The following is a 27,202-nucleotide window of genomic DNA, read 5'->3' on the forward strand; positions in this document are numbered from 1 at the left end:
ACATTCTTTAGGAATCAAGTTAAATCAATCTCTCTCCCCCTCCCCCTCCTCCTCCCCCTTCCTCTCCCCCTCCCTCTCCCTCTCTTTCTTTTATTGGTGCCAGGGATTGAACCCAGGGGGTGCGTGACCACATTTCCAGCCCAGCCCCTTTAATTTTTTTTATTTTGAGACAGGATCTAAGTTGCTTGCTAAATTGTTGAAGCTGATCTTGAACTTTCAATCCTCCTGCCTCAGCCTCCTGAGTCTAGTTGCTGGGATTACAGGTGTGTGCCACTGAGCCTAGCAAATGATAAAATTCTTTAGACATCTCATTCCTTCAGTAGAAAGTAATTTTCCCTCACTCCGAACTGCTTTTGTACTATAGAGATCATTAAAGATGCTTTAATTACATCCCCTGAAATTCCTATTAAAAAACATATTTATCTTCCATTTTAAGAAATTATTACTTTTGGTACTGGGGATATAACCCAGGGGCACTTTACCACTGAGCTACATCCCCAGCCCTTTTTATGTTTTAGTTTTAGACTAAGTTGCTTCGGGACTTGTGAAATCACTGAGGCTGGCCTTGAATTTACAATTCTCTTGTGTCAGTCTCCTGAGCCGCTGGGAATAAAGGTGTGTGCCTGGCTCTTCCTTTTAGATTGTGTATTTCCTACAGGCAGGGTTCATCTGTGGTATATCCTTATTTCCATAAAGTGACTAATGATCTTACACGTAGAAAGAATTTAATATATACTTCTCAAATTTAAAAAAAAAATAACACAGGCTGGAGTGGTACAGTGCTTGCTTAGCACATGTGAGGCACTAGGTTCAAACCTCAGCAACACAAAAAATAAATAAATAAAACAAAGATATTGTGTCCACCTACAACTAAAAATATATTTTTTAAAGAAAATCTATTTTGCTTTAAAAAAAAAGAAAGATGAAAAACACAGTAAGCCAGTCTTGAGAAGGAAAGTTGCATATTGCAAGTTTTCAAAGCCTGAAAGATTAGTGTTGTCTGTATATGAAAACTAACAATTTTAGGGAAAGAGATGGAACAGATGCATATATTAGCTGCATAGGAGTAGTGAATTCCATTCTCTAGTTCAGAATATACATGCTCATTCTCAACTGATCCAAAATTTTCTGAAAAACACATTAAAGAATTAGAGAATTATACAAATAAAACAATAAGATCTCATATTCTTTCCTTCTTATGACATTATGTAGAAAGCACCCTTAATAATTAAAGACCTAGGCACCTAGACTCTTATGAATAACAATTTTATTAATTCTAAAACCCATCTATTATGTCTTAAAGTTATATAACAAATCCAAACAAGCGTAACAATAAGAACATGATAACACAGTTCATCCCACCTACCATCCAAGATTATGGGTAAATCCTTTCCAGGCTTCATCTTTCTATCTACAGATCCCTAGCACTGCTTAATCTAGGAAGATTACTAAGATACCCTAAGATTATTTTACATTATTACATTTAAAACCATGCTTCAGATTGGTACATACCTATGAATTTAAGTTCCTGCTTTGTTAGTGGAGAACTGTCATCTCTGTCTGAAGAAAAGACACACTTTAATTTCTGATTTTTTTTCTTTAATCACAGTTTCTAAAAACTACCATGAAAGATACTGAGAAACTTCAGAAATTATTGGGGTGGGGGGTGTCCAATAAGGTTAAAGTAAAAAAAAAAACACAATGTGAATTTCAAGTCATTAGCAGCATTCTAAATATAAGGGATTGTTAATGCATTACCACATAATTAATTTAAAAGAATCTCTCATATAATTCCTTTCCCTTTATATTACTTTCTTTACTGAATAAGGCCTCCTTTGAAGTTTAATGAGACACTCACAAATTCATTTTTCTTTATAGCAGTTAATGTGCATATTGAAATATAATCTTCTCCTCAGTGGTTAAGTCAACAACTGAAGTGATAAACACAGTAAGATATTAACATAAACAGTCTTTGAAGCCTATTTTCCAGGAATCGATAGTGACAGAATAATGTGGAAACGGGAGTCTTATCTATAATATATGTCTTCTACTACTCAGTAGCAAGATTGTATAGTATTGGCCGAATTCTTTGCTACACAGGCTTAATCATGACCCTGCCCGTAGCTTAATACCATTCCATTATGTGTTCTGTCACCCTCGAACTCATATAGCTCTATCTTATATCTTAGAACTTCTATTAATCAACATATCTCTATTCATTTTAGATTGTGATTAAAGAGAGCAATTCAAAGTTTTAACTTTCTTTCAGGTAACTCTTCCAGGTTTCATTCCAAACCTTCTACCAGTGTTCTTTGCAACCTTTTAACATACTCAAGGTCTAGATTCCATTTCCCCACTAATTAACTCTTATTGAATGATTCACAATTCATGGACATTTGAACAACCTTAGAGGGCTGGGTTTTCGCTCGGGGGCAGAATGCTTTCCTAATAAGTCTGCCCTGGTTCAATCTCCAGTACAGGGGCCTGGAGGGAAGGGAAAACTTAGCACTTGTAATATCCTGGGATATGATGATTTATTGTATAAGTGTAAAGCATATGGGGGTGTGGCTCAGTGGTAAAGCAGCTCTGAGTCCAATCCCCACTACCAAAAGAACAAAATTAAAAACTGTAATATTTCTATACATATTACTTATTTCATAATCATTACAAGTATTTAAATGTATCTAAATGAAACAGAGAAGTTAAATTTATAGCTTATTAGTACCATGAAATCTGTACTCTCTTCGTCAAAACTGTCTAATTTCTAAGGCACCACCACAAAATCAAATACTGCTTCACCCCTCATATTGTTTTTTTTTTTTTTCAAATATATTTAAGTGACTATTTGCCTTTCCAAACTGCCTTCGAATAAGTTAACAAAGTTCCTAAAAGATTTTTGCATTATATATCTCAAACGATTCTACTTTTTAAAAATATGTTTTGTTGTGGTGTGTTTGTGTGTTATGCTGCAGATGGAACCCAGGGCCTTGTGCATGCCAGGCAACAGCTCTACCTTTGTGCTATATATTTCCAGTCCATCTGCTTTCTTTTTATTTTGCTGGCTCAATAACTTTAACATTATTTATTTAACTTTTAAGTTCCTTAAACTTCTCTCAGCATCTAAAATTTATCCCACTGTGTCTCATTTGATCAGGAAGTATCTAAGTATTTTTCTTTGTATTGATTAATTTTTCTCAGAGAGGATCTTAGAACCATCAAATCAAGATGTTTGCTTGAAATGCAATGTCTGTGACTATTTTTTTCAGAACAAGTTTCAGCAAATAAAATTTAATTTTATAAAGTTCTATATAAAACACAATACATCAAATGCTAGAGAGTAAATGATAAAAACCAACCAGAATCTTAACTGTCTAATAAAACAGTTTTTAAGTTCACAATTTAAGATAAATATAACCAAGATATAAATTACAGAAACAAATAATTGTCAGGAAGAATAACGGAGATAGACTGAAGAAAATAATAGAACACCATTACAAAAATATTTAAAAGAATGTTAATTCTAGAAACATGAATGAAAAGAAAAACTTAGATAAAACTGTGCTACTTTTACTAAATGCTATTTGATACAAATACAACCAAAATCTAAACCACACATATTGCAGAGAATAGTATATTAAAAAAAAAAAACTATAAGTAGCTTACACTGATACTAGTTGGATAAAAGAGATAAGACTGGAAAATCAGGTAAGAGCCAGATTATGAAAAACTTCATATGCCATACTAAAGACTTTGAATTTTATCCTTTAAGTACTAGAAAATCCTTTAAGACAGTGTGAAATGGTGTGGTTTGCATTTTTAAAGTATTTTGTTTGCTTGCTTTTTTTTTTTTTTGCAGTAGTGGGGATTGAACCCAAGATCTCATGCATGTTAAGCAACTGCTCTTCCCCTGAGATACATTCCCATCCTTTTTATTTTGAGACAGGTTGCCCGTGCTGGACTCAAAGTTAGAATCCTCCTGCCTCAGCCTCTTGAGTTGAGTAGCTGGAATTAAAAGAGTTATTTGCTACAGTGCCCACTCTGGTTTGCATTTTAGATAGAACATCAATTTGCCAAGCATCTAGAGAAGGGATTAGTTAATGGTGTGAAGTTCAAGAAGTTGCTGAAAAAAGTTCAGATGACAAATCATGTTCTACTTTACCAAGCAGAGGCAGTGAAAAGAGGAGAAAAAAGTAAACTGATAAATAATAGGAAAAATGTTTTTAAGGAAATGATCAAGAAAATAATGAGAGAGTTTAGATTAACTTTCTAGTGTATGTCTGGTTTCAGTGGCTGAGTACCATAGAGAGATGAGAAATACAAGAACACAACAAATTAGAGAAGAAAATAAGAACTAAGGATTATTAGTATTTTGGAAATTTGAGTCTAGAATTTTAGGAGAAAGTCTACTTAGGAGGCACAGATTTGGAGAGCTAATGAATACAGATGACAGCTGAAGCTGAAGGACATATATTTTCTGAGCCAGGTACAGTAGTTTACTTGTACTCCCAGCTCTTTTAGGAGATTGAGGCAGGAAGACTTCTAGTTTGAGGCCAGCCTTGGCAACATAGCTAAAGTGTCTCCAAAAAAAAAAAGAAAGAAAGAAAGTGGTAGAACACTTGACTGGGTTCACAGTTCTGGGGGTGGGATAGCAGCAGGGAGTAGCGGGGAATATGTTTTCCAATGGAATGTGAATGGGATAAGAAAGAGGAGAAAACACTAGGGGAAAAAACAATTAAGGAATAGGCACAGGCATCATAAAAGACCTATTTTCATTTAGTTTTATTTTTTGGTACCAGGGATTGAGCCCAGGGGTTAGCCATATTCCCAACCCTTTATTAATTTGGAGACAGGATCTCAATAAGTTGCTGAATCTGGCTTTGAACTTTCCATCCTCCTGCCTCAGCCTCCCATTCCACTGGGATTATAGGCATGTGCCACCTCACCCGGCATTAAAAACAAACAAACAAACAAAAAAAAAAAAACCCTACTTTTAGAAAGAACACTGATCTCAATCAACAACCTAATTTTTCTCCTTAAGAAACTAGAAAAAGCAAACTAAACCAATGTAAACAGAGAAGGGGAAATAATAAACATTAGAGCAGAGATTAATAAAATTAGGAAATGATAAAACAAAATCACAAGTTGGTTCTTACATCAAAATTGACAAATCTTCAGAAAAATGAAAAAGACTCAAATTACTAAAATCCAGAATAAAAGGAGGTTATTAGTACTATTCTTACAAAAATAAAAAGGATTATAAGAATACTATGAATACCCATATGCAAAGTAATTAAGGCATTATAGATGAAATGGGCAAATTCTAATAAACATGAAAAGATAGAAACTCAGAATGAACCCAAAACAAATAAAAAAGATTGAGTCAGTAATAAAATTTCCTCAGTCTAATAAAGGGCACCTAGGAAAAACCCACAGCCAACATATTTATGATTAGAAACTGAAAGCTTCCTCTGTAGAAGAAAGGAAAATACAAGGATATATACTCTCACCAATTCCAGTCAACATTATATTGAAACTGGGAAAGGAGGAAATGAGGAAATGTTTGATAGGTATATCATTTCAATATTGCAAAATAGAAAGATTCTAGATATCTGCTGTACAACAACTTTAAAATTTTTAACATTACATAAACATTAAGATCAAGTACGAAATTATAGGCAGATAGGAGCAAGAAGTTCTGCTGTACTACTGAAGAGTAAGGTGACTATAGAAAACAATAATGTATTATACATATCAAAAAGCTAGAAGAAAAGATTTTGAAAAGTTTGTACCATTAAAAAAAAAAATGATGTTTGGGGAGCCAGATATGTTTAATCTGACTTAAACATTATATAACATATACAGATACTAAAACATCACATTACTACATTAATAAATAGGTTAAATAAATTAATATTATAAAAATAATATCAGTAAATCTTTAAAATTTTGAGTTTTAGAAGATTGTGTCTGAAATAGTATTATCAAGTGCTTGTCAACTGTCCTGTTGAATTAATACAATCTAGTACTTTTGTCAGTGAAAGATAACATCAATTGTTCCCTATGATGTTTATTTTCCTTTAAACTCTATCAGGGCCTCTAATATTTTATCAATTAAAGAACAAGACTAAATGTATCTATACAACTAAAAAAGATGTTAAATTTCTTCAGCTTTTATACTTCTCTACCCCAAAATGTTAACATGTTTGTTCTCAAGAATATGTTCAATCCCTTTTTCCTCAGAAGCTCCTTGTTATTCATTATCTAAGCCTGTAAGTTACAGGCTATATAGGGCAGCAAAAATTATAAATAAATGTATTAACAAAATGATCACTTACAAATTTTCCACTTTGACTGCCCACACCCTTAAAGAAATGAAACAGCATCTATGGATGCTCATTTTGCCTTCGGTTTCTTGTTTACTGTTAACCCAAACACAATGCCAATTGGCCACAAATTAAACTACATTAGCAAAATATGCAATATTTCATGAAGTCACAGAAAATGTACCTGAAAAATTACTGGAGTCATATACAATCTTGAAGAAATAAAATCCTTTTAGTTTGTTTTACCCTTCTCTAGACTTTTTATTAAATCAAATTTTACTAAAATCTTTGAGAGAGAAATTAAAGTCTGAAGAAATATTTCTCACAGTTAATAAGAAAGTGGTTATTTCTTAAATTCATTGTATAAAGGAGAAATTCTTAAAATAACTTTAAATACTGTACTTGAAGAAAAAGCAACTTAGATTCAAGTTAATAGTGCAATTAAATGTGTTTTTAACAAAAAAAAAAAAGAAAAAGAAATAAAATCAACAAAGGGAGACACTAGATTCAAAAAAGGACTATTTTTGAAGCTTAAAGGATAAAGGAAGGTGCTTGGGGAAGCTAAAGAAATCCTACCACATTTTTACAAGATTGATCCTCATTATAATTCACAAAAATGTGGGGCTCTGGCTGTGGCTCAGTGGTAGAGCGCTTGCCTTGCATGTGTGAGGCACTGGGTTTGATCCTCAGTACTACATACATACATACATACATACATACATACATACATACATACATAAAATAAAATAAAATAAAGATTGTGTTATGTACAATTTTAAAAAATTTTTAAAATTGCACAAAAATGAGAAGTGACAGTATTTGCCTTATATGCTGATTCAGAATTCATCCCAGGAAAACATGCAACTCCACCATAAAACCTGAGTCAAACTAGATACAATTTAAAAGGCTGTCTCCAACCTACACACTAAGTAAAAAATAAGAGTACATAATAAAAGTATACAATTCATTAATAAATCAAAATTCCAAAAAACAGAATTCACATTCAATGGGGGTGTGATGTAGCAAATTCCTAATGTAGATATTAATTACTAACTGCCCTGGCAAGAGATAACTCAAAAGAACTAGAAAAACTATTTGCATACGTAAAAAGACTTTCAGAAACTTAACACTATTATCATTCTGCCACACAGAAAGACAATAAAAGCCAAACTGATGAGCTACATTGACCTATCATCCTCCTATAGACAATCTACAAAGTTTTCACTGAGGTGTTGAACAACTGACTCACCACACATCCCTGGGTTTCATATAATCAATAGAACATGCTAGCTTTCAATTGGAATTATCTACAAAAGGCAACCTTTATAGGGATAAATCAACCACCAGAGAAGAGTCTAATAAAACTTACCATTGTGTATTGCATTCAGCAACTCTGAGAAAGCTTTTAAGTGAGGAAAAAAGGACTTCAGGTTAAGATCATTTTCAAATACACAAAAGAAATACATAGGCACAGACTACATCAGAATAATAAAATTTCATTAAGTCTCTCATGTATTATTTGCTTCAACTATTACAACTTCAAGCATCACTCAGTTTTTATATAACAAAGATTTCTAAATACTGTATTCCATTTGCCAATATATTACATGCTAAACTGAGATGCTAGATTTATTGCCTTTATGGTAACAATTTCCTTAGTGTAATAAATATATATCTTTATATATAAATATATACAATCTTTAAATCATTTTTTAAAATATGTCAATGTCTTGATAAAAATGCATCTCTATAAGTTGTAATTCTATACAGGTAAATCTACAGTAGGACACGTACAACAGTATTTATTACAATGAAAAATCTAACCCTATCAAACATTCTCATTTCCCAACCTTCAGTATAAGAAGTCACAACATGTGCAGAATCTAAGCCAATGCACAAATACTGAAAATTTTTATTAGTATTAAGACTAATGGAAACCAAAATACTGAAAATATTTTATGAAAGGGCAGAAGTCACAATTCTACAATGGAAGTATTTTATTAAAAGGCCAACAATAACTTAAATTTGCCCACAATTTGACTGTAATACAATATTGAACATAAGACAAAGCTGTTATCTTTGTAGAAGAAACAAATCTATTAAAAACTATATTTTGAAAAATAAAACTCAGAGGTTCAAAGGTAGACAAATATACTAGAAAAAGCACTAAAGTAAGAGTCAAAAAGCCAGGGTTACCAACCCAGTTGGACAACTTACTAGTTGTTGGACAAGCTCCATCATGCCGATACTGCATGGAAATTTCTGTTGGGAGGGAGGAGAAAGAAATCAGCAAAGAAGTTGCCAGTGACTCAAAGAGAGAATAAGAAACAGACCAGAAAAACGTGGGGAATCCACCTTAAAGTCTAGCTAAGTGGGTCAAACCAAACTGCAGGAACAAAAATTTAAGCTAACAGGATATGAGAGGAAGAGAACCAAACATAATGGAATTTTCACAAATTTATTGTATGTAACAAAGGTAAGGAAAAGGCAAAAAGGCTTATAAACAAAACTGTATAAAAAGTATCTGATAACAAATGACTTCATTAATGAGAGAATAGTTAGCAACAAGATATGCTAATGCACTTTAGATAATTCATTAGATGGCAACAATTTATCAAAAACAGTTTAATACTGTAGCTGACTCGAAATTACAATTTAAGAATTATAATTAGTTTATACATAAACAAAGCCATAATGACATATACAACAGTATAAAACTCATTAAATTACACTTAGTTCACTTCCTTATACCTTTTATTTTTGACAAAAATAGTGAATAAATGAGATATTACTCTTACTCTTTTATTCCACCCAAATGAGGAAAACAAGCAGAGTGACCTGAAACAATAAAACAATGCTTAAAAGTAAGAGCTGCTCAGAATATGGAAAATAAATTTCAATATGGCATGCTAAGGGAAAAATAAATGATAAAACCAAGATCAAGATAGTGAGTAACTCAAAAGATCTGGTTTGCTAGGAAGAACTGATAGTCCCTTAAAATTAACACTTGGCAAAAAGTTATATTAAAGGGATAGCTGGGAATTCCCTGGATATCACTTAACCAAAAGATGCCCCTTAGGAACTGTATGTACAAGAGAGGTTCCCAGAGCCATCACTCACACATCTGCCAACATATGTTCCTCATAAATCTAGTCTAACCACGTCCACCCTGAGTAACTTGAGGTAGAAAGAAAGACAAAGCAAGGTAAAAACAAGCCAGCACACACTTGTAATCACTGTAATATCTGAAAAAAAATTATGTGAAATGCAGTTTTAAAAATTCAAACATTTAGTCCAGTTCAGAACAATCATCTAGAAACAATTTAGGCTCTGGCTTAACTCCTTCCCAGTTGACACTCAAAAATGAGACACCGTGGGGAATTCTCCATCTTAATGCCTCATTAAAAAATATAATACTAGTAAGATTTAAAAGGGTAGGTAGCTGCTGAGGTGTTTGACATTGTCCATTATAGAAAAAATAGCAGCTGTTTGGAATGGTGATGAAAAATAATCAAAGGACATTCGTAATAGCAGAAGTATTTTAGTGATAGGAAAAAACCCTGAAATATGGCTAATCTGGCCTTTGATCTAGCACTTCTATAATTGTTGTTGTTATTTTGGTACCAGAGATTGAACCCAGGGGCACTTAATCTTGGAGCCACATTCCCAGCCCTTTTTATTTTTTGAGACAGGGTTCTCATTAAGTTGGACAGGCTGGCCTCAAATTTGAATCCTTCTGCCTCAGCCTCCTGAGTTGCTGAGTTTACAGGCATGTGCCACCATGCCTGGCCTGGTCAATTTAGCACTTTTACAGAAAGGCAACTGTGGTATAGTACTAACAAATACTCCAATCGTCAAATACCAAAATAAAATCAGGGAATTTTCCAAAAGAACAAATTCCAAGTTATATCCTAGACTCAGCAGTACATAATATGCTATATAATTTTCATTTATGACCCTAGATAATCAAGGTTTGTAAAATTGTGAACTTGAGTCAGTAAGATACATTTAATATTATCTTCACAAACTGCCCATAATCCTTGTCTTCATTAAGAGAGTTTATTGAACTAATATTTGTATCTTTATAATTCCCTTATTTGCTTACAGAATCAATACCACTAATGGAACTACTTTACCAGGGAAATACTTCAGTTTTATTTTACCAACCTAAATAGAAATGATATAGAAGTATGTTTAGTAAGGAAACTGACAGTTCTAAGGGCTCATACTAAAACTCTCTAACCTTTAATTTCAGTAAAAGTTATAACAACTTGTTCTATAAAATTGATCTCAATCAAGAGAGCATATTTCCAAAATCTCCTTTAGTAGCATTTATCACCACTAAAGAGTCTCACCCCTGAAATACATTTCCAAATAGCTTATCTTAGGAACAATATGGCAGGCAGTGCTATCTATATTTAACAACTTAAGTCTTAAGAGTTTTAAAAATGGTGAATTACATTCTTTGAAAAGAAACAGTACACTGCAAGAAAAGAAGTTAATACTAAATATGTTGACCTCTTGTCATTTGAAGAATGAGATGTTTCTCAGAGAAAATAACATCCTGATTTTTGTTTAGAAAAAAAAATGTTGCAGAACTTTCACTTTAGTAAATCATAAATTCTTATAATATAGTGAAGATAAACTGGAAAGAGGAAAAGGATAAGTTCAGCATGTTAACTCTTCCAAATGCTACAGTACTGATTTTCAAAAGACTGGGTACCTAATTGTTCGGGTACCAAAAAAATATCTGTAGGAAGAAATTTAATCAAAATCTTAATATAATCTAGAAGCCAAAACGTGAACAACCTATAGCAGTCTCTCAAAACAAAATACTAATAATCATTTTGTACAAGTCATTGTAAAACAATAGGCCATTTATCAGGGTGTACTTAAATTCTAATGAAAATGTTACAATCCAAACCCTTTAATCAGATAAAATCCCTATAAACTTCTTATTTGATCAAGGAGTTTCTATTCTAATTTTATCTAGAACTTCTAGAATAAATATCTACACTCTACTACAATTAGAACCCGTTATGATGGGATTCTGATTGTTGTTAAAAGTCATGCTTTTAACAATTCCAAGAGATAATCACATTATTAGAACCTGATTCTACTTCTGTTTTATGTCCCAGTATGATAAAATAGGAGAAATAGTAATACTAATAGCAGCTGTCCTACCTGGAATGAACTATTGAACTATAGTACCTAAAAGTAAGCGTTCTTTAGAAACATTTAAGTGCTCAAACATAGGCTATTACCACTGTTGGGTGATTATTTATTCAGCCTGTGGAATTCAACTCTCCATGAAACCATCCTACCCTAATTAACCAATATTACCTCCAACTATGCTAAAAATTCAAGCTTCTTATTTCTATTAGGCTTATACCCTAAACATACATTTACTTCCTCTTCTGGTAATATTGCTGAACTTCATTTCGTACTATTCTGAAGGAAAATTCAATCTCTTTGTGTTTTTTTTTTCAAACTTAATAATACTTCTTATCCTCATAGACTATGATGCTATACCAAAAGCCTTAAAAATAAAATAGTTTAACTTGCAGCCTAACGATAGACACTTGCAAGATCAAGAACAAAAATCACATGGGATACCATTACCCATATGATATGCATTCAGTGCTTAGTACTAGTAGTATTCTTTTTTTTTTTTTTTAAGACATGTTTAGTATTTATTATCTTCAAAGCACTATGTTGGCAGTAGGGATAGAGCAATGAACATGACAAACATAACAGAACAAGTATTAGAGTGGATGTTATGTTATAACATCATGCCAACATGTGCTTACAAGGGTCGTCTCTACCATTACTAAATTATCAACTTACTTGACATTAAAGCAAATCATTCTTATAGAAGGAGTATCATAAAAACAATTTTGGGGGTGGCAGGATTCTGGGGATTGAACCCAGAGGCGCTTAACAACTGAGCCACATTCCCAGCCCTTTTAATTTCTTATTTTGAGACAGAGTCTCACTAAATTGCTGAGGCTGGCTTTGAGCTTATGATCCTCCTGCCTCAGACTCCCTAGTTGCTGGGATTATAGATATGTGCCACTGTGTCTGGCATGAAAACAATTTTTGATAATGCAGTGCACAGTAGACATTTCCTCCTTTATACTTATTTATATGGGAGAAAGATCCCTATTCTTACAATTACTAAATGCCTTCTCAATTTAAATTAGTCCAATGGAAAAGTTAACTTGTTCTTATCAGAAGGAAATATTGTTGCTGAAAGTTAAATTACTGGTTCAAATTTACTCATGGATTCTCTCTGCTTAAAGTATGACTGACATTATGCTAGTGTGGCTTTAACCCTCAACAGCAAACATCTGTCAAATTTCACAATTCAGTGAATACACATACCTCCACCACTTAGAGCTATAATATCTGCCGAGTTTCTTTTTCTATATAATGAGTAATAAAAATTCTATATAATGAGTAATAAGACTAAATGTTTTCTTAAATGCTTAACAGTGTGTGGCACATACTATTAGTAGTCAGTAATTCTTAACTTGTAGTCAAGAAGGCATAATTCCTAAATATACATGACAGTTTGCTAAGTTTCTTCTAGATAAGAATACTTTTTACACTGAGTTTTATCTGATACTCTAATAACGTGTATAGAACTAAAGAATAGGGCTGGGGTTGTGGCTCAGTGGTAGAGACAGCACTTGCCTAGCATGTGTGAGGCACTGGGTTTGATTCTTAGAATTGCATATAAATAAATTTTAAAAAATATAAAGGTCCATTGATAACTTAAAAATCTTTTTAAAAAAAAGATCTAAAGAATATATTATATCAAATAGCTTTAAGTGAGCAGTAGTATTCCATAATTATAGCTTTTACAAAACATACAATCTTCAGAGTGATTTTTAACATAACTTCCAACTTTCTTGGCAAGCTCAATTTGTTATTTACTTCTGTGAAATAAGGTATCTCTGGGAATGCAACCATAAATTACCATGATCTAATAATAAGGTAAAGGAATTACAAATCCCATTTTTTAATGCCACAGATGTACCACAAACACTGATCCTCTGAAAGTAACCATCCCTTAAGAAACACAGTTTGCCATGCCCAAAATCTCCCCTAAATTTGTAACAACTAAGATCTTTTTAGGGATGTAAGTTAATATTTAATTACACTAATCTGAAAATATGTGCTAAAATTCAGGAATTTTCAGGGTTGGGGGATATAGCTCAGTGGTACAGCACTTGCCTAGTATGTGCCCTTAGGTTCCAGTCCCAGTACTGCAAGAATCAAAAACAAACAAACAAAAACCAAAAAAAATTTCAGCAATTTTCAGACTGAAAATTCAGACTATGCTTCAAAACTATAGGAAATTACTGAAGATCATTCTCCACTAAAGCAAATTTAGGCTTAATTTTCTCAATATGGTACTCAATCTATGCCTTTTGCTAAAAAGAATATGAACCCTATTTTTTCTAAGTAGATTTATTTAAATTTAGTTCTGGTCTTACAGTGGGGGAAGAGGGCACGCACGCGCAGGTTGGGGTGTGTTCTGGCCTACAGGTACCAAAGCTATTTATTAGAAATAAAAATAAATCCCTGGCTGTGTAATCCTGGGCAACTTATCTACCTTTCAAAGTCTCATATCGGCTACAAAATACACACAATAACAACACTTTATACAAAAAGTTGTTAAATGATAGTAAATATAAACTTTTAACAAAATGGGATACATCCCAGATGATAGTTGGTTGCATTTACTATTCGTCACATCTCGTCTTTACCTATAATACTCCTTTCTTTTTTGAATGGCCATTCTTATGTTTGTTAATAAGGTTTGCATTTCCACCACTAAAAGAAATTCAAAATTGTGCGTTTATAAAATATATAATGTGAAATATAATGACCATCCATTGAATTGTACTGGTTTCTCTATACCTATCTCTATTCCCCATCAGCAAATAGAACAAACATAACCAACAATAGTTAATCTTAGCTAAAGTCCTATTATTTCAACAAGAAATATAAAACCAGAAAAGATAAAAGTTTATAATCAATATTTCTTGAAAACCATTTACCTCATATTCAAGATCCAATATAAAAAGATAACACTAACACGTCAGTTAATATTAGAACTGTTAAGCATCTGTCTTAAAAACATGCATTTTTAATAATCTTTTAAAAACTGAAAATATTCATACACAAACTAAAAGTAACAGAAGCATCCCAATGATATGAACAACATAAACTCGTGGGTACTATAATAAAAATAATGGTAAAATCACTAAACATACTTTAAACATACTTGAAAACAAAAAATTAAATTATTTTAATAATCCTGAAAATGTGATTGCTAAAAATATTCTAGATAAAATAATTCACAATATTTGTGTGGAAAAATTATTGAGACAGTAAAGGCAAAAAGTGAAGTTTAGACAAAGTGAGTTCAAAATACTAGACCCTCCCCTAAGACTTAGTGGGTAAGCCTCCTGCCCCTCTCTTACGCAGTATACTTTTGTTTCAATAAATCCCCATTTATTGTCTCAACAAAAGAAGAAGGGAAAAAAATAATGCCAAAAATTTCACATTCTAAATATGAATTCTGGGTTGGTTTTTAAAATACTAGAAAAGTAAACCACAAACACATAAGAAATGGATTCTAGGTGTTTCTTAAGTAATTAATGACCAGATAAACTGTTCAGCCTACATTTAGATAAGTAACATCAGATTAGTACCAAACATTTAAATACCAAATTGTGTTTCTAAGATTGTAAGATATTTTTACTTTCTTAAGAAATAAAAAATTAAGAAATGTCACTTAGTAGTTCAAAATATTATCGTAATAACTGTTTAAAACTTTTTGGGGTACAGAAGTGGGTTGAGGTGAGAGAGAACAATGACGGGCAAATCCCTACCTGAACCAACTGGAGATGAGCCAACACTAAGACTCTGTAAACTTCCATTCCTGAGCAATGTAGGAGATTTCTGGAGACTAGAGCTTGTTACGCTTCCTGCAGCTGAGGCTACAGATGATGTTGGTGAAGCAGAAGAAACTGAGAGATGAGAAACATTCTCTTGATTTTTGTTTCCTTTGGGTCTACCAGGCCCATGCTTACTTTGTTTATTTCCTTTTCTTTTCTTTTCCTTTATAGTTTCTTCTTCTATGCCAGAAGTTTGAGCCCGCTTATATCCTGCTGTAGGAAGGCTGGAACTACCCAAATCTCCAGGTGAATTTTCAAAGCTTTTAGGCTGTGCAATAGCTGAGGTCGCAGGGTGACCAATTAAGGAACTAAAACTATTTACCCCCCCTTCCTGGCTTCCAGACTCTCCTTTATGTACATCTTTGGTTGATGATGACTGTTGGGAGTGAGTATAACTGTCATTACGCAGATCTGAGTCTGTAAAGCTCAAGAAATCTTGGGGAGACTGCACTGAACTTCCAGAAGATGATTTTACACTGCCTGGAGTTCCTGAAAAACTGCCTGTAGTAAAAATAAAAAATGGGGGAGGAAAAGAAAAAAAATTGGATGCAAAAGTTCCCATGAATAGTAGATGTGAAACAATAATCAAAAAGAAGAGAGGACTTTTTAAAAACTTAACTATAAAATTAAGGACATCAGTATTATAACAAAGCAAGATTTGAAAAGGATTACCTAAAATTATCTTCATTAAAAACACTTGTCATTTTATAGATAGTGTTAAATATTCACTTTTAAATTGCAAGCTATCATTTATACAATTACTAATATATAAGATATGTTTTATTTAACCTACCTTTTACCACAACATTCCTCAGTCGTCCCCCCGCACCCCACAACCACCACCATCCCTACCCCCACCACCACCACTCCACCCTACCCACAACACCTTGGGTAGGCTTGATAAAGGACTAAAGAAGAAGCAAAGTCACCTTCTGACAGTCAAGCAAGACCCAACAAGGCCACAATCTGACCTTGCAATGCCTGGCAAATCTAATTTTTCAAATACTTAAGATATGATTATAAATGTTCCCCAAAATACAATAAACACCCAAAATATTTCTTGGGTTATAATTTCTAAGTTTACTTTAAGACAGATCAGTGATTGCTATTATTCAGCTGAATCTACCCAAAGAAAACATGGATATGATAAAATAATGGTAACAAGTAGTCTAATTTACATCTTAAATTCTCTTGGTCCACTTTCTGTGAAACCACATAAAGAAAAGTCCACCACAAATATTCTCCTATTCCTTTTAGGGAAGGAAAAATAATGGGAAAGACAGTTTTTATGAACTTCTTTCACGATTCTTATTCTTTCCTCACTATCCAAAGAACAGCTCACCATGGCATTTTGTGATATAAGAACCTCAAGGTTCTTATTACCTGGTGGAAAATTAATATAGCCTGTAAGGAAATAAAGGTTTGGTTCACCAAATAATTTTATGAAACCGCTTCCATGCTTGCCAAATGAAGTAGGCAAATGTTTAGACTCAGTTGTGACTACACGTATTATTTTATTTCATAAAACTAGACTATATTGTATTTCAACTAGAGTGTTTCAAAATAAAAACTTTTTTTAAGTATTTTATTCAAGTAGAAAGGAAAGGAAATTTTAAGCTAAGTATTAAATTTTATTATAGACTATATTCATAATTAATCTCACACAAATCAAACCTAAATGTTTACAAAGATTTTTTCCTTTACACACAAAAATTTCTTTTCAAATTAAGTCTCAAGGTTTTCATTTTTTAAAGTTTAACATCCTCTGAAATGGCTGTTTAAAAAGTATTAATAGGGAGCTGGGGTTGTGGCTCAGCGGTAGAGCGCTCACCTAGCACGTGCAAGGCCCTGGGTTCGATCCTCAGCACCCACATAAAAATAAACAAAATAAAGGTATTGTGTACAACTAAGAAATAAATATTTTTTAAAAGTATTAATAGTTCTAAAACTTCAGTATTTTAAGAATACATCTGTTGTATTAATTTAGAAAATTATTTGTACTTATATGAGCATTTTCAGTCATTTGTTCAGAAAAACATAGTAAGAGGCCATTCACATTACATCAGTCACTTAAGAATTACTGCAATTTCCCAGGTAAGTAGCAGTTATAAAGAAATTGTTTTTGTTTTAGTGGTGCTAGGGATCAACCCAGGGCCTTGTAAAAAGAAGTTCTTATACATTCTGATCTGTAACAATCTTTCTTCTAAAACTTTGTTGTTGTTGTTGTTTTTATAGATAGTATTGAAAGCTCACTGCATACTTTAATAGTATATGTAATACTTTAAATGTATATTTTCTGAAATTCATATACTACCTACTATGAAGAAATCAACTAATTATCTTAAATACCTTACCTCTTATTTAAAACTTTTACAGATTATCTTAGATATAACACATAAGACATTCTCAACCATGTTTTAATACTGAAAAGATTCTTCAAATATTATGAAGTTCCCCAAGAATGGGTGATTTATCTTCCAAACAGATTAATGCTTCATGGATTATAAAAATTTTTAAATGTAAGTTGGTTTATTGGCACAAGCCTGTAATCGTAGCTACTTGGAAGGCTTAGGCAGAGGATCACAAGTTCATGGCCAGCCTCTATAACTTACAAGACCCTATGTCAAAATTTAAAAATAAAAACAGGGTTGGGGGTATAGGGCACATGCCTAATATGCACCAGGCCTTGAGTTCCATTTTCACTACTGAAAATAAAAAAACTTAAAAATGTGATTTAACAGCTGGAAATAAAGTATCAACTGCAGAAATACTGACTGAATTCGGATAGTATCACCTTCAAAATGTGAATGAAGTTATTACATATAAGGTTATTTAAGGTTTCACTATTTTTTCAAGGTGGTACACTAATGACAACAAATGTTAAATTTTACTCAAATAAAATAATAAATCTGGCATTTGATTGTATACTTAAACACACACACACAAAAAAAAAACTGGGACCTGAAAATCTTCAAGTCCCAAATTACTACTTGTATAAATATATGAATATACTTTTTAAGTATACTTACTTAATATACTTACTGAGAGGTCAGCAAACTAAGTAATCTACATATTCAAATAATGTTCTGCTAGATTTTCTTTATAAGTTTATTATTAGCAGAAGTTTCAAAGGGTAATTTACTTCTAGGGGAAAAAAGTCCTTTGGGGACATGTATGGTATATTTTCCTCCAACATTATTAATGTTTCTAATTGTCCAAATTTTATGTTCATATTAAAATTATAAAAACCAATCAGGGTTATGCTTTATAAATTTTAGCTGTAGCCAGGCCTGAGACTGAGGCAAGAGGATCCAAGTTCAAGGCCAGCGTAGTCAAATTTGCAAAACTCTGTACTATAATTAATCTAATGATACTGAACTTTCAAAAAGTTTCAAAAAGGGATTGGGGATGTAGCTCAGTAGTAAGAGCAGCCCTGGGTTTAATCTCCGGTAACACAAAAATCACCCTGGGTTCAATCTCCAGTATCACCAAAATTAATTAATTTGGCTGACTTACTTTTTTCTCTCTAAAACAGCATACCCATTTAATTCTGACATTTGGTTAAAAAACAAACAGTATTTCTAACATACTAATAGTTTATATAAAATTCAAATTTAACTGAATATCCTAAAACAGCCTAACCACAGAAGATATAAAGACGAGTAAAATTCTACTTCAAACTTCAAGCCTCACAATAAATGCACTATTGATCAACAGTTACCATGTACTGAGACCTACTTAGATTCCCTGAAAATTGTTCAATCCTCTAACAATTGTTCTAATGTTTAATTATGATTCTAGTGTTTAATTAGGAAAGGTTAAGTAAAAACAATTTATAGAAAAGACTGTTAAAAAGGGTAAAAAGAAAAACTCCTGTTTTTATTGTTTCTTTCCCCAGTCTTAACCTTTATTCTACAACTAAACATAAAAACTACATTGTAACTTTTTTAAGCACAAATTATAACATAAAAAGATACCAAAAGTTCCAGAAATATTTTAACAGAAAATACTAGACTTCAAAGTAATCTTACTGTATCATCTAATTAGATAATATTCCAGAACAATTCATTAATTGTAAGTAAAAAATAAATTCTTTTACAAAATAAAAGTACTATTCACTATAATCAGAACAAGTGTTTTAACTAAAATATCATGATTAATACCTTGTGGAAATGGGCTAGCTGCTGACACAGTTGTTCCTGGATTTCTTCCACCACCAGGTTTCCTTCCCCTTTGACCTGAGCTGTGAGCTGAAGATTTCTTCCCCTTGCCCTCTGACCCTCTAGCCTCTGAAACATCTTTTCCACTAGAGGTGTGTGCAGAGACTTCCTGGAAATTTGCATTTGTAAATCGTGCCGTAGTATCTTCCAAGCGCTTCAATGATCCAGATATAGAGTTGTTGCTAGTGCTTGTGTAAGTCTAACATTTTCATTAAAGGAAGTAAAAGGAAAAACAAAAAAAAAAAGAACTGATTACATTTAGCTACAGAAAACAATATATGGAAAATTAATAATAATTACTCAACTTGTAAGATAAACTTATGAAACTTTCAGTAGTACAAATAACTCCCTCTGTTTAAGAAAATCATGTAAAAACAATTCAGTATAGTATACCTTTTTTTTTCCCCCAGTGGTAGACCTGAGGCTGAATGCCAGGGCTTCACACATACTAAACAAGCACAGTACCACTGAGCTGTATCCCTAGACCTATTATTAAAAACAAAAAACTATACATAATGCTTTGCTATCTGAGAGCCAGATTGCAGCAATTAATAAAGGTACATATTAATCATATTTATTAAGTGACATCAAAGGTATCACTTCCCAAGCAACATCAAAGGTATCACTTCTCAAGCAACAACACTTTTCACAACATATTATCTCCTAGACACAAAATCATAATAAGCTTTAGTGTACAAAGCATGAAGGCAATATTTAGAACTAAGGTACTACAAATCTATTAGGGGACTATATCCATTATATGGCTCTTGCATAGTTTAAAGTATAACTTTTCAAAGCATTCAGATGAAGTCTCCTTTTAAAAAAAGAAAAATGACTTAAGTCTTTGAAACAGAAATCATTTCTTCCCAAGTATTAGTTGGAGGAAAAAATTATAGTTACAGAGTTAATATTTTTATTAAAAAGTGATTCTCAACTACCCCACACTTTGATCAAGATACATGATTGGGGGAAAAAACAAGATAAAGATTCCACTGAACCACTAGTTTTCAATGATCATTTTAAATACAAGGTATGTACAAAAAATGGAAATTAAAAGACTAAGTCATAGTTACATTCACAAAGTATCTAAAGCACCCAGTGCATTTAAGTTCACTAAGTGCCTTGAACAGAACTGATCATTCGTATGTGTATGTGTGTGTACACATATGTGTATATTTATATATACACATATATATGTACATATATAATATGTTTCATTTTTATTTATTCACTTATATATTTTGGGGGTACTGAGGATTGAAACCAAGTGTGCTTTAAAAATGAACTACATTCTTAGTCTTTTCTTTCTTATTTTCAGATGGGGTCTCACTAAAATGCTGAAGCTGTCCTGGAACTTATAATTCTCCTGCCTCAGCCTCCTGAGTCTCTGGGATTATAAGAGTGGGCCACTGTAACTGGTTAATATTTTTCATTTTAAATCTCTAAAAATGGGGGGGATGTCCTAAAAATACACAAATGTGAACTTCCCACAGAAGAAATTTTAAAAATGAGAAAGTGATCATAAAATCAAGTTTCAAAACATTAGCTCATAAAAACAAAACAGTCACTGTTCTAACAAACTATAATCCACAAACAAGAACAAAGGTTTCAAAGTAAGTATGGCCATTTAACAAACAATCACATTAAGCTGATGAAACTTCATAGCTTACTTTAGAGACATGAACCTTTTCCATGCTAGGCAGGTCAATTTGGAAACTACCCCACCTCGTTTTTCAAATATTTTTTTTTCGAATTACTTGAGTTGATCATAAGGTTCTCCATTCCTCTCACATCTGATCCTTGTATAACCTAGTGAAGTTTAAAAGTCATCTAAGAAAAAACAGTGGTGTTCTTCACTCATGTATTATGTTCAAGTATCAAATAAAGGCTAAAGAGAAAATGTGGTGGAGTACTATGAATGCAAATATACTATTCACTTCCACAAAACAACCTGATTAGGGTTGGGAAATTTACCCATTTATTAAACAGAATATCATTGCTTCCACCCTGAAGTATGACTATGTTCATAAATTCAATAAAAATATTACATTTGGAAGAAAAGGTACTATAAAGAAAGCAGTGAAAGAAACAATCAAAATTCAGAAACAAATATCACATTAAAGCCATAACTGAACACTTTTGTTGTTGTCATTGTTGTTTAATTAACAGTACTGAACCCAGGGGCACTCCACCATTGAACTTTGGCCTAGTCTTTTTTTTTTTAATTTTGAGACAAGGTCTGGCTAAGTTGTCCAGGATAACCTTGAATTTGCCATCTTCTTGCCTCAGCCTCCAAGTAGCTGGGATTAAAGGTGTGTACCCCTGCACCCAACTGAACATTTTATTTTAAAACAAGAGTCCATACCTTTTAAGTTTCCAAAAATATCAGACTTCCTAATATGGGGGGAGAGGAAGTTAGTCAAGAATATTAAGGGGAAAAAAATTCACATAATGATTTGCCCCTCCAAAGATACACAGGTTTCAGAGGAATCATCACCTTAACTCCATATTGAAAGTTAATTTACAAGTACTTTTTCAATAATGTGTTAAGATAATTATAATACTAGGGAATTCCACTACAAACAATCAACTCAAAATCAAGAAGATTTAAAAATTTAAAAAAAAAAAAAAAAAAAAAAACAGAGGGAAATGAAAAGGGCTGAATGAGACAATGAGCAAGCCTGAGATTAAATTCACAAAGCCATTGGTTTCTCAGATTCTCATCCTAAATGTTTCTCACAGAGTGACTCACTATTGAGGATGATCTTAGCGCATAAAAATACAATATGGACCACAAAATGCAAACTACTTCATTTGGTACTTGCTTATAGTTTAGACTGGCTTGTCCCTCAAAGAAGCATGTGTCTAAAGGCTTAATTAACTGCCAGCTTGTGGTGTGACCAAGAGGTGGTACAACCTTCAGGAAGTGGTAGAACCTTTAGGAAATGGGGCCTAATGAAAGGAAATTAGGTCAATGGGGGCATGATCTTCAAGGGAATGTTGGGATAGTAGTTCCTTTCCCCCTCTCTCTCTTTTCTTTTCTGCTACCATGAGGAAAACAGACCTTTTCGGTTATTAGCTTTGCCACGATGTAATGTGCCACAATGGGGCCAAGGAACAGACTGAACCTCTGAAACTGTAAGCCAAAATAAACCTTTCCTGCTTACAAGTTAATTGTTTAAGTTAGTTTATCATAGTGATAGAAAAATAACAGTACTCAGCTAAAGAAAATAGTCTTGCCGGGTGCAGGGGCGCAGTGGCACATGCCTGTAATCCCAGCAGCTCGTAAGACTGAGGCAGGAGAATTGTGAGCTCAAAGCCAGCCTCAGCAACTTAGCAAGGCCCTAAGCAACTCAGTGAGACCACGTCTCTAAATAATATTCAAAAAAAGGACTGAGAATATGGCTCAGTTATTAAATGCCCCTGGGTTCAATCCCCACTACCCTATCCCCACACACAAAAAAAGGAAGAAAATAGTCTTTTCGTTCTTTCTCATTAAAGATAAAACTGGATTATTTGGTTTTATTGAGTCTCCAACTTAGTGTGTAAATATATAGGTCTATACTGTGATTTGCAATGAGTGATTTACAATGCATATAATTTTTTAGTGGCTAAGTACAATTATTAATTCTCTAAGAAGATACAACCCCAATATACCTACTCAATAGCACTAATGAGAAACAAAAATATATTTCCTACTTCAAACAAAAATTTTACATTACATTTAGAATCAAGTAATAATTCTGTAAGAGGTAATCAAAGATGTGATTTTTTTTTTAAAGTATGGGTGTCTCAGATTATTCTATAAGGCTCTGTTATCTACTGTTGAAAAAGGAGGCAGAAGGAAGAGGAATGACAAAGATGTGCCTTTAAACATTAGTAAACAGAATATGGTGCTTAAAATTTTAAATTATGTACTATTCAAGCATATCCACAAGTTTTTAACTAGGCCAAGCCTGAAAATACAGCACATAAATTATCTAACACTGAAAGAATGAAGACATTTTAAATAAACTACAACAACACACTCACACTCACACACACACACACACACACACACAAAACAGCAATTTGTGGAACAACTTTAAGCATCCTAATCTACATTATGTTGAATACCCAAAGAAAAATGGGAAGGGAGAAATAATACCAGAAAAAATTACATAACTGACGAAAACATTAAGCCCACAGATTTATGAAGCTTAACTAACCCCAATCACACGAAACTACCCAAACCCAATCATTATCAAACCGCTTACTGTTAGGTAGCTAGTCAGCCATGAATTCGGGAACAGGAAAAGGACAATAAAGAGTGACTGAAAATGACAGGGAGCCTAATGGGACAGGCAAGGGCCTAGAGGATGGGGACCTGGTATGTCAAAACCATCCCTGCCATAATTAATTATGTCCTTTAAGAAAACTGTTTCAAGATCCTGTCATACCCAAACAGGCAACCAGGATCCTCCCTTCTAACTGAAATTATGTCACAATCATCTCTCACAAAACTTTGCTTCGGGCTAGTCAAAAGGTAATAAGCACGTTAAGGGAGTATGAGAAATTAAGGCAAAAACAATAGGACCTGGAAATCCTTAAAAATCCCTGACTTGGTGAGGGCCACAGTCACTCTTCTTGTCCAGAGAACCCACTTTGACCCTTTCCTTTTTTCCTGTTCCCTTTCCTCCTAATTAATTTTGCTATTCTTTTACTGAATCTCATCTTGCCTAGAATCCTCTCAAGTAAAAACACAAGAATCCAAGGTGGGGACATCCTCAGTTGCCTTGCTTGGGCTCTGCCAGAGGGTCTTCTCTACATTTATCATTTTTGGAATGTCATAAGCACTACAAAACAACAACAAAGATGATATCAGCTGGGTGTGGTGATACACACTTGTAATCCCAGCTACTAGGAAGGCTGATGCAGGAGGATCACCAAGTTCAAGGTCACCTTGTAACTTAGTGAGACTTTAATCTCAATGTAAAGAAAAAATAAAAGGGCTGGGATTGTAGCTCAGTAGAAAAAAGCACCTAGTTTTGATCTCCAGTACCTCCAAAAACAAACCAACCAAAACGATCTCCATGGAAACAAAGCACCTAGAAATAAAAGAGTAGTAAAAGACACAAACTGTCAACCAGCATTCCATAGCAAGCCAAAACACCTTTTAAAAACAAACTCACAGCCAGGCAAGGGTGGCACAAATCCTTAGCAGCTTGGGAAGAAGACAGGAAGATCAGGAGTTCGAAGCCAGCCTCAGAGAGGCACTAAGCAACTCAGTGAGACCCTGTCTCTAAATAAAATACAAAATAGTGCTGGGGATGTGGTTCAGCGGTCAAGTGCCCCTGAGTTCAATCCTTAGTACAAAAAAAACCTCGAACACAAGACTTTTGTTTGTTTATTTTTTAATTTGGGGGCTTTTGGTACCAGGGTGAACCCACAGGCACTTGACCACTGCGCTACATCTCCAGCTCTTTTTATTTTTCTTTTAAGACAGAGCCTGGCTAAGTTGCTGAGGCTGGCCTCCAACTTGTGATACTCCTGTCTCAGTCTCCTGAGTCACTAGGATTACAGGTATGTACCACCATGTCCAGCTCAAAATAAAAGCTTTTTTAGATGTAAAAGCTGAGATCAATAGGAGACTGAACAGAGCTAAGGAAAAAAATTTTTGAGTTTGAGGATATGACAATAGAACCCTCCAAAACTGAAGAGCAAAGAGAAAAAAGACTGAGAAGAGAAAAGAGGAAGAGGAAGAGAATAGGCCAGGCATGGTCTTACAGGTTAAAGGCCCGTCTCAGCAACTTAGTGAGGCCCTGTCTTAAGTGAAAATTAGAAAAGAACTGGGGATATAGTGCAGAGGTAAAGTGTCCCTGGGTTCAATCCCAATATTAAAAAAGAAAGAAAGAAAGAAATCTCTCCCAAACTAATGGCAAAAACTGAACCACGGATCAAAGAAGCTCGGAGGGCACCAAGTAGATAAATACAAAAATAAAACAAAGCAACTCTACACTTGGTATAAATTCAAACTGAAGAAAACAAACACATACAGGGGGGAAAAAAAACTGTTTAAAGAAGTGTATGTGAGAGAGGGGGGATGGGCCCGGGTTTGATCCTCAGCACCACATACAAACAAAGATGTTGTGTCTGCCGAAAACTAAAAAAAAATAAATATTAAAACATTTTCTCTCTCTCTCTTAAAAAAAAAAAAATAAGAGAGGTGGGGGACGGACATGGACACCTTGCCTATAGAGGAACAAGGATGAGAACTACATGTAACTTCTGCTCAGAAACCATGGAAGCAAGAAGAGAATAGAATGAAATATTTAAAGTATGTTGAGGGAAAAAAACACTAAAAACCTAGAATTCTATACCCTAGTAAATTATTCTTCAAGAGACATTTAAAGGGCTGGGGATATAGCTCAGTTGGTAGAGTACTTGCCTCACATGCACAAAGCCTTGGGTTCAATCCCCAGCACCACAAAGAAGGGGGGGGGGGGGTGTTTAAAAAGTTCTTAAGACAGGGGATACAGGCTGAGGTTGTAGCTCAGTGAAGCGTTCTTGCCTAGCATGTGTGAGGCACTGAGTTCAATTCTCAGCACCACATGTAAATAAATAAAATAAAGTCCATTAACAACTAAAAAATATTTATTTTTCAAAAAAGACAAAGGACAATATGTCAGGAACTTGGACCTACATTAAAAAAGGAAGAGCATCAGAAAATAAACAAGTGAAAATAAATCAAAAACTTTTGCTAGGGTGGGGGGCCCTCTACCAGTAAGCTGTACTCTCAGTTCTATATTATTTTTTAATTGATTGGGGGTGTGTATCCTGAAGATTGAATCCAGGGGCACTTAATCACTGAATAATATCCCTAGCCTTCTGAATTTTTTATTTCAAAACATGGGCTCAATACATTGCCCAGGCTGGCCTTAAATTTGTGATCCTCTTGCATCATCCTTGTGCGTAGCTGGGTTTATAGACATGTACCACTGTCCCTGGTGACTTTTATTAACGAGTAAGAGTTGTTCAAAATAATAATAGGAACAATGTACATGATTAGTTATATACATGCACATGTAGTTTATGTATGTGTGAAATGAAAGGCAGCAATAATACTAGGAACTGAAGGCAGACTATTGGGAACATTTGTTTATAAAATACTCAGACTAGTACTTACACTACTGTGGACTAGATTAGTTGTACTGCAAACTCTAGAACTACTTGAAAAGGTTTTTTAAAAAATTTTAAGCATAACTGATTTCCTAAAAAAAAAAATGAGGAAAAAATAAAATCATTTAAAATGCTTGATTAAAATCACAAAAGGCAGAAAAAAATATGGTGAACAAAAACAAGGCAACAAATAGAAAAGACTAAAAAACTATGATCACAATTGACCCAACTATATCAAGAATCACCTTAAACATCAATTCTCTAAATACTCCAAAAGAAAACAAAGATGACCCCATAAAAATCCAAGAACTAATTATATAGGATTTGTTGTTACATATTCATACAAACAATTATCTGACAATATAATTTGGTCAATAACATTCCAGAGTATTTCCCTTCTTCCTTTCTTCCTCCTTCCCTCTAGTCCTGGTTCCTCTACCATACTAATTTCCCTTTGATTTTCATAAGATTTCTCTACCACCTCCAACTTTGCTTCCCTTTGTCCTATCCTCCGCATACGCACAGAAAA

The 27,202-nt window shown here is 33.5% G+C and overlaps 1 protein-coding gene across 10 annotated transcripts in view; it reads right to left on the reverse strand.

The window, feature by feature from the left end:
- Mllt10 (MLLT10 histone lysine methyltransferase DOT1L cofactor) overlaps window positions 1–27,202 on the reverse strand; it is a 193,123-nt gene that overhangs the window by 48,029 nt on the left and 117,892 nt on the right. For 7 of the 10 annotated variants that reach the window (XR_011703945.1, XM_071599851.1, XM_071599850.1 and 4 more), the window contains 5 exons: window positions 19,459–19,714; window positions 15,230–15,796; window positions 8,541–8,585; window positions 7,693–7,725; window positions 1,513–1,560 (listed from right to left, as the gene is read on the reverse strand). Coding sequence is in view for 9 of the 10 variants with exons in the window: in XM_071599851.1 (XP_071455952.1) it covers window positions 1,513–1,560; window positions 7,693–7,725; window positions 8,541–8,585; window positions 15,230–15,796; window positions 19,459–19,714 (949 nt within the window). In the remaining variant the exon portion in view is untranslated. The remainder of the gene's footprint in view (window positions 1–1,512; window positions 1,561–7,692; window positions 7,726–8,540; window positions 8,586–15,229; window positions 15,797–19,458; window positions 19,715–27,202) is intronic. The other 3 variants (XM_071599855.1, XM_071599856.1, XM_027928605.2) reach the window with 3 other exon arrangements.

Source organism: Marmota flaviventris, chromosome 12, assembly GCF_047511675.1.
Source record: "Marmota flaviventris isolate mMarFla1 chromosome 12, mMarFla1.hap1, whole genome shotgun sequence".
NCBI lineage: Eukaryota > Metazoa > Chordata > Mammalia > Rodentia > Sciuridae > Marmota > Marmota flaviventris.